Source organism: Triticum urartu, chromosome 2 (genome assembly GCF_003073215.2).
Source record: "Triticum urartu cultivar G1812 chromosome 2, Tu2.1, whole genome shotgun sequence".
Classification (NCBI taxonomy): Eukaryota; Viridiplantae; Streptophyta; class Magnoliopsida; order Poales; family Poaceae; genus Triticum; species Triticum urartu.
The window spans coordinates 711,096,450-711,105,217 of NC_053023.1; the positions used below are offsets into that span (position 1 = coordinate 711,096,450).

The 8,768-nt window shown below is 39.6% G+C and overlaps 1 protein-coding gene across 3 annotated transcripts in view; it reads right to left on the bottom strand.

Moving 5' to 3' along the window:
- The window catches only part of LOC125539996, a 54,998-nt gene extending 51,939 nt beyond the window's left edge, over positions 1-3,059 (bottom strand). Inside the window, exons 1-4 of one of the 3 annotated variants that reach the window (XM_048703559.1) lie at positions 2,724-3,059; positions 1,871-2,044; positions 1,707-1,759; positions 1,006-1,059 (exon numbers count right to left, since the gene is read on the bottom strand). In XM_048703559.1, coding sequence (XP_048559516.1) covers positions 1,006-1,059; positions 1,707-1,759; positions 1,871-2,044; positions 2,724-2,882 — 440 coding nt within the window. In that variant the 5' untranslated portion in view covers positions 2,883-3,059. The remainder of the gene's footprint in view (positions 1-1,005; positions 1,060-1,706; positions 1,760-1,870; positions 2,045-2,723) is intronic. The other 2 variants (XM_048703556.1, XM_048703557.1) reach the window with 2 other exon arrangements.
- Between the last annotated feature and the right edge of the window lie 5,709 nt (positions 3,060-8,768).

An 8,768-nucleotide genomic window follows, 5' to 3' on the forward strand; every position in this document is an offset into this window, starting at 1 on the left:
ACTTTCATGAAGGCATTGCTGGTGAAGGCATTGTTGCTACCATCTTGGGGTGAAAATAGAGTATGTAGTCTTTGTTGACTGAGTCTGGCAGCGGCCAGGCAAGTCTCGATGGAGATGTTGCTTTATAAATAATATAAAACAACTTTTTATGTGTAGATACAGTCCTAAGGTCAAACACAAGTTAATCAGTAAATATAATGTACAAGTATGAGTTATTTTGGTCTTGATATTTGAACACTTTTGAAGATGAATTCAATATTATATGTTTCAAAATATTATGTTATAATTTCTTTATAATTCAAATTTGTATTAAATATCCTTAAATAAATTGTAGCTATAACACTAAAACTACCATTTAATTCTAGAAATAGTACTACGAAGTTTATTGTTTATTAAATATATGTTTCGGCATTTGAAAAGAAGAATGCATTTACATAATTAAAAAATATATTTTATGTACTAAAATTGAAACTCCCAATTACATGTCTACATTTGAAATTTGACAATCTATCAAACACATCTGCCAATTCAATAGACACAATCCTCACTAGTACAAACATGTACTCCCTCTGTAAAGAAACATAAGATCATTTAGATCATCTACTTTAGATCATTTAGATGATCTTATATTTCTTTACAGAGGGAGTACTTAACAAATCCCCTCAAGGATGAGACACTATCATAGATTGGGATGCTTCCAATATGAATCAGTGTGTCAGTGATAACATGTCAATAGTGACAACTTGCAAGTGTTACCTGCCTATGATGTGTTTGTTGGGAGCGACAGAAGAAAAAAAGCCAACCGACAGTGCTGGTGAATGGCTACAAATTTTGCATGGAATGTCCATTTGGGCTCCATGAGTACTCAAAATGACCATGTGGACAATGGAAATAGGACTAGCTCTATACAATATGCTAGATGTTGCCATTTACAAGGCTAGCTAGTTAGGTACATTGAACTTTAAAAACAATACCATCCATGTAAAGAATTAACAATATACATACTTCATTCTAATTTTGTATTTCGGTGGATCTCGGATGTTTGTATCACCTGCAATCCTGCTCACAGAAATACTGAATGAGACGAGAGAAAAATACTCCCTCCGTTTCTTTTTACTCCGCATATAAGATTTGGTCAAAGTCAAACTACACAAAGTTTGACCAAATTTATATAAAAAAATATGAATATCTACAATACTAAAACTATATAGTATGAAAATATGTTTCATGGTGCATCTGATAATATTGATTTCATATTGTGAATGTTTATACTTTTTAATATAAACTTAGTCAAACTCTACAAAGCTTGACTTTGACCAAACCTTATATGCGAACTAAAAAGAAACGGAGGGAGTATATCATGAAAGCTCGTGTTTCCGTTAACGTAATTGAATTTGAATTTGAATTTAAATCCAACTTTTGCTCAGTTCAGTGAGAGATTTAGATGTTTTCACAAATTCTCTAGATGCATAGTATATTCACATATGCAGCACAATTAAGCATTGTGATTTAATTAGTTTTAGTGAGACCAAATTCACTAAAAAAATATTGTTTACTCTTATCAACAAATATTTCACATGTGCATATTGAAGTAGCTAGTTTTCCAGCGAGGCAGGGAGAGGAAATTAAAGCTAGGTCATATATTTGAAGTGAGGGAGCAGGGACAGGAAACTAAATCTAGCTAGGTTGAGTTAATTTGCATATACCTCTCCTCATAAGCAGTGAAGCCATCGCCGTCTCCAATGCACTTTCGATTAACCTGTGCGCGTGTTTATCCATGCATGTAACAAATTAAGATCACTTTACTAGATGCTGGCGGTAACAAACTAAACTTAATCAGGGTTGTGAATGATGGATTATCGTATCTGACCCGTGACGTTTTGAGCACGGACTGCACACCCTCCGGCAGCGACTGTGGCGGCGGGCATGGATGAGGAGGATCACTGGGTTTTGGGATATTCTGTTCGGTTGCAGGCCCGAGGATATCTATCCTGCTGCCGGTGCCTCCATCTGTAGCAGTACTGTTTGCCTTGCAATTTTCCAACTGCAAGAGCATGCACAAATTAGACATAGATCAATCACAAAATTTATTGAAAAAAACACTATACTAATTACACACTCCCTAATAATTTCCACGTTGATCAGAGAGAAAAAATTACAAGCCAGCCATCGTGAGGACTAATGTTTTATTTCAGGTTTTAGTCCTACTCCCCTAAAAAAAGGTTTCAGTCATATTGACTTTAAGTGGAATATGAGTGGTGACCGGCCCCTACCTACAACTTTTCAAGTTGCCTACCTCGAGCTTTTAGCAGGTTTTTGGTGAATTCAAGATTCATGTTGAGTGTAGGAAAATCATACAATTAAGATGGGAGCAGGCAAAGGTATTCTTGTGTGAAATTCGATGAAAGATCCTAAACCCAAACTCCTTCAAAAATCCACTCTAACCACCTAAAAATTTTCAGAAGCGTAGTACAGTCTAGTAATGATGCTCAACTTTTGACCACCTGAATTTCATCACAAAACCGACATAATCTCAGCGTTACAAATCAACAAATTTCTTGTATTGTCATCTTCAATGCAGATAATGAAAGAGTTGTTTCATCCAAAAGAAGTTTGACCAGGAATTGAAATAGGTGCAACAGCGATAAACTTCACACGCAAAAAAAATGCTGGCTTGCCGTGGCCGGAGCACAGGTATACGCACTAGGCAAGGAAGCACGTACCATGGAGGTTGCCTCGACGGCATGCCATCCGCCGAGTGGCTGCGGCTGGTCTTCCACAACGCCGGCCTGGAGCTCGAGAACGGAGACCACCTGTAGCTGCTGGTTGTCACCGCCGCCATGGTCATCTTTCTTGACGCCGGCCTGGTGTATGTTCCCCATGAGATCTAATATTAATCAGTGCTATGGGTAGCTCCGTCCTCTATGCTTCTGCTTTGTTTTGTTTCGGGAATCCCGGCTACCTTAAATCTGTGTGCTACTTGGTGGGCAGGTGAAACAGATCATATCGGAAGCAAGTGGTTGGGAGGTGGGGTTGATGTCTCTAATCTAAGAAAGTGGAAAGACTCCATTGCACCCAGCAAAAGCATGGTAGCATCTTCTGCTTTTTGATTGTTTTGCCTGTGGATATAGACATCATGTACTATATATGTACGGGAGGGTATATATATATTAGCCAATTCTTATCCTTCTTCTGTGTTGAGAACGGGTTTGTAAACCAAGGCCTTTTTGATTCGTGGAAACACTCACATGCATGTATACGATTAATTCGTCGAAACACTCGCATGTTTGGGCTTTCAAACATGAAAGAGAACAAAATTTTCTATGAACAATGATTTCATGGAGGTACGTCATTTCATTGCGACTCAATAATGTGAATGAAAGCCGATCGGATTCCTCGCCCCAATCAGATGGATTGCTCTCTTTTGTTCGTACCTTCTGTTGCTTCGTTAGTAAGCAAGCCATGCATGTTCTTTTGTCACGTCAGCTAATCTACAAACTGGACAAACATCTACCGACTGGTCTCAGATCATGTGATCAAATCTAACTTATGATCTCTCTCAAAAACAAGCAATCTAACTTATGATCAGACTCGTCTCTCCAGTCCAGACACACGTGCATCTCTCCAGCTCAAGGTGGAAACAAATATCCTTGATCATTTGGTTAGTTGCTTATTATTGTGCAGTGCCGCACAATTGGAAACCAAATACTGCATGGTGTCGTTTCTTCTCTCTTCCCAAACTCTTTCAGAACCGCCCTATTTTTAACGACATCCTGATTTACAGTTACTGCAAATAGACAACTCGTAACAAAAACATGAAATAGTTAGTCACCAATGTGTGCTTAATACTCCCTCCGTTCCAAAATAGATGACCCAACTTTATACTAAGAGGGAGTATATTGCAAAGAATCCGGACCACGTTTTCGGAAGATGCAAACATAGCGTGCGGCTTCCCAGTCATTTTGCAGGAGTAAAATGCAGTAGCGGCTGCCCAATCCCTTCACAAAGATTGAAGCGCACAAATACAATGGAAAATAGAAACTAAGGAATGTTAGTGGTGAATCTTCCAAAGTAGATGGCATCATGTGCAACAAACTTTAGCCCTTAGCCTTATCTTTAAAAAGAATTTTTAATATTTCCATCATAGTGCTTAACTGCATTTCCTAGACCATCACCTCTGCGAATTGCGATACAATGTTCCCATAGGAATTTGTAAAAAGGTGCCCCTACTCTGTTGTGCGTGGCCATATGTGGCATCGATAATACTAAGGCTGGCCATAGTGGGGAGTAACTTAGACTAGTCACATGCATATGTTACTAGTCTATGTTACTACCTCTATAGTGCATAGTATCATAGATTAGTATCATAGATGATCTCATTTATTGTCATGCATGACACATAGTAGCACCACATTTATTATGTTACGGTATCTACCTATGTTACTATAACCATCTCTCTCTTCTTTAATTGACTGCCACATAAACATGTTTGCGAGTCCCAAGTACATGATACTATGTTACCCCCACTATGGCCATCCAAAAACAAAGGATACTGTGTTTAGCCACTTTTGAAGAAGCTCTCCTGGTTGGCAAGTAGATCCCCAGGTTGAGAAGTACTCTCTTTGTTCATAAATATAAGATGTTCTGACTTTTTACTGAATTAGATGTATATAGACATGTTTTAGTGTGTTTGTTCACTCATTTCAGTCCATATTAAAATATCCAAACATCTTATATTTGTGAACGGAGGGAGTGGTTCAAGAAACCATATTTTCTCTTCTCCTGCAAAATTAAGCATTATGGCAGAATTAATCCATCAGTAACGTTAGCCACACAAACTTAGTGGAGTTCTCTCTAGGTTAAATGTGTTTGTCTTGCCTCTTCATCACCATAACTCATAATAAGAGCACTAAGGAGTAAGGAACGACTGTCCAGGACAATGCTCTGACCATTGATAAGCAAAACTGATCTACGAGGAAGAAATCGCAGTGTGCCATGCATCTTGCTTGACGTCATTGAATTTGGAATCCCACCTAGCGCTCCATGTTCTGCGTGATCAAACCTTCCTTTCGCTCCCCGGCAGCACGTGCGCCACTGCGACACGACCGAAATTAAAAACAAAGATCAGAGGCAACCCAAACCGCTCTGGGCTTCAGGAATGTATGCAGGTGACACAATATGTGCGGTTGTTGAATCTATACATCTATTTTTTGACTGCATTGTTGCAGCGAAGACCGCATTGGCAAAATGCCCTCGTTCACATCCAAGGTCGTCGAGGTCGATGGGTTCTCCTGCCGGGTCAAGGGATAGTTTGAACGAACTTGCGGCTGCAACGTGCAGCTGCCAACATGGAGACCGTAGGGCCCATTGTACCATGTTCGCACTAGGGCTTCCGAGATGCTAGGGCCGGCCTTAGGATGTTACAAATCTTACTTTCTTGCCAAAAAAGAAAACAAATCTTACTTCCTTGTCTACTAGTGTTGAGTTTCCATATTTCCATGCTTCCTACATTCTTGCTTGTTGTACTGCATTCAACAAACAAGCATTCTTAGTTCTAATGCCTTGCTTCCATACAATTATTTTTCATCAGATAGCGAGTGCATTTGTTTATTTCATCTAATCCATTTTTTTCAGATTTGCTAACATATTACATTTCATATATATACTGCATATGCGTTGGTCTACCATCGCAGAAAATATTGAGATATGACAAAGCTTGTGTAACCAAAGCATTGAATGATAAGCAATGAATCTTTACTAATTTCTGTATGAAGCAAATTGAATGACACATCGGATGATAAGCAATGAAGCTCTATTATGTTTTGTGGAAAATATTGAGTATGAAGCACCGACGTGAAGAAGTGTTTCATTGACACTGAAAAATGTTTCCATTACAAAACATAAGTATGCGCCCATTGGTTGAAAAAATGTTTGCACCAATAACTTCAATGGAATGTGACAAATGTTGGGCTATGGAATAGAATCAATCATGGGGTAATTTTACCTCGCAAAAAAAATCATGGGGTAATTTGGCTGAATAATTGTTTACATCAATAGCTACATAAATTGTTTTCATCTCATGAAAAAATGTTTCCATTGCAATTCAAAAAAAGAAAGGAAAATGCTTCCATTGCCATATGTGTTACGGAATAGAAACAATCAGGAAGATTTTGGAGATTCGTCACCTACAGTAGAAGCATCATCTATGGGGGTTATACCTTAGAATTTAGTGGTTATGTTTCCTAAAAGATCAGATGTAGTGATTCTCACAAGTAATGCTTCCATCATCGTTGGTGCTTGAACCTGCTAACCTAGCGTGCTTTAAGAAAGCAATGCAACAAGGAAGCAACGTCTTAGGGAAAAAGAAACAGATGGAGAGAGATAATAACCTGAGCGTGGGTTACCGGAGCAGTTAGGAAGCATTCAATTAGCGGCTACAACTAATCTCACGCGGGCCTACAGTAGTAGATCCAACATACATCCTGCTTCTAATCCAAATATCCAATGGCTAATGACTAGTCTGATACTCCCTCCGTCCTATAATATAAGAGCATTTTTGACACTCGTCGAGTGTCAAAAATGCTCTTATATTATAGGTCAGTGTCAAAAATGCTCTTATATTATACTCCCTCCGTTCGGGAAAAATTGTCCACAGCGTAGTGTAATGTCAATTTTTCAAAAACACCCTTATAACTTCAAATTTGTTACAAACAGGTCACCATATAGGTCGCGTCTTCTTCCTTCTTCCTCCGCCCGTCGCCGGGGCGCGTCGCCAGGGCCAGTCGTCAGCCCAAGACCTGCGCCGCCCAATTTCTTGCTCCGCCGCCGCACTGGACGTGCTCCTCCGCGACCCAGGACCCGCGCCGCCCTGCTTGCTCCGTTGTCGCACATGACGTGCTCCTCCGCGGCCCAGGACCCGCGCCGCCCTGCTTGCTCCTCCGCCGCCAAGGACCTGCGCCGCCCTGCTTGCTCCGTCACCGCACAAGACGTGCTCCTCCGCCGCCCAGGACCTGCGTCGACGATATCCCCTCCTTTCTCGCAGGGCCTGCGCCGCCGCCGGCCAAGACCCGCGCGCGCCTGGGTCTCGACGCCTGGACCACGAGCTCCCTCAAGCTCATCCTCAAGCCCTTTTGCGATCCTGGACCTCAAGCTGGAGCCCCTTCTGCTGCTTCTCCGCAACTTGCTGCTCCTCCCCTGCTCGTGCTGCCGCCCGGAGATCCCCTTCTCGTGTGCTGCCGCTTGAGGTCCCCTATTCGTGCTGCTGCTGGTGAGAACAAGTACAGGGTTCTGTAATTTGTTCATCTCCAGTGCCTTGCTTGCTTGCTCTGTAATTTAAAACATAAATGATCTATGTACATTGCTTGCTTGCTTGCTTTGTAATTTGAAAAAATTCAGTTAACATTGATGTTGATTTCTGATGGACCAATCTTTAGTACTGCCAAAAAAATGTTACAGAGGGGCAGAATCATTCATGGCAGTAAAAAATAAGTCATGGGCAGAATCATGAGATGATGAGAAAGGTTATAGAATGAGATGATGAGAAAGGTTATAGAGGTCAGAATCATTGACAAAAGAAGGAAAAAATCATGTACTAAATTACAACAAATTCAGGCCAGATTTAGCCAAATTGGAAACATTATTTGGAATTCTTCTTCTTCTACTCTTGCTAGCAGTGAGCAGTGAGATGGGAAGACAGATTATCTTCTTAGTTGAAAGCATTTTATTCACATAGTCCTAAAATTTATAAGCTGAAAATACAAGCTTCTTCTACTAATTCTTTGAACTTTGATTAGTCCTAGTCTGAACATGTCACAACATTTCTGTCAAAATCTCAGACTTGACAATAAATCTCAGATTATTTAGGAACACACTATTAACTGAATTTACACTAAGATTTCTTGTTAACCTAATTTACACTAAGATTTCTCACTCCATTACATAATTCTGATTGTTAACTGAATTTACAGAATAATAGTTTCATTTGCATAATTACAGTGAAGTTTCAGTAACTACAGTAACTGAATTTATAGTAAGATTTCTCACTCCATTACTCTGCTATTAACTGTATTATTCTGCTGTTAACAATCAGAATTGACACTATATTATTCAGTCAAGTTGATGTTCAGATCCTGTCATTTTGTTCCAAAACCTGTCAATTTCTGTCAGGTTTTGATCTGTCAAGTTGATGTTCAGTCAAGTTGATGTCAAACTTGACACATAAATAAAATTTGACATCAATGAAATTTAGACAGTGAATACAGTTTGGACAGTACTCCACTATCATATTTTCAGTGAGTAAAATTCAGTTTTGACAAATTGAAGCCTACTCTATTCTACAGAAAATGTTGTAGAGGATGTTATTAACTTTTCTGATGTTGTAGAGGGAGTAATAGATATTCATAGTTCTATAACTACTGCCATGGTCTACTAACAGAAGATAATTTCAATATTCAAAATGTGTACCTGCACTAGTTGTCAACAAGAAATACAGTAAAAGTTGAGATGTACTCATGGCCCCTGCTTTTGTTTGCTTTTTAATTCCTGCCCTGGTCCCTGCAAAAAAGAGAGATGTAGTAGGACCTGTAGTTGCTTATGAACAAGGAGTACTTTTAATATCTACTTTTCTCTTTCTTGGTTTCTTTGCTTTTTGTCTAGGATTCTTCATGGTTTTCTTGTTATGATTATATGCTCACCATTCATCTTTTGTATACTCTTGTTATGAGATCGGATAGGAGCACACAACTATGGATTTGAATTTGATGCCGGAA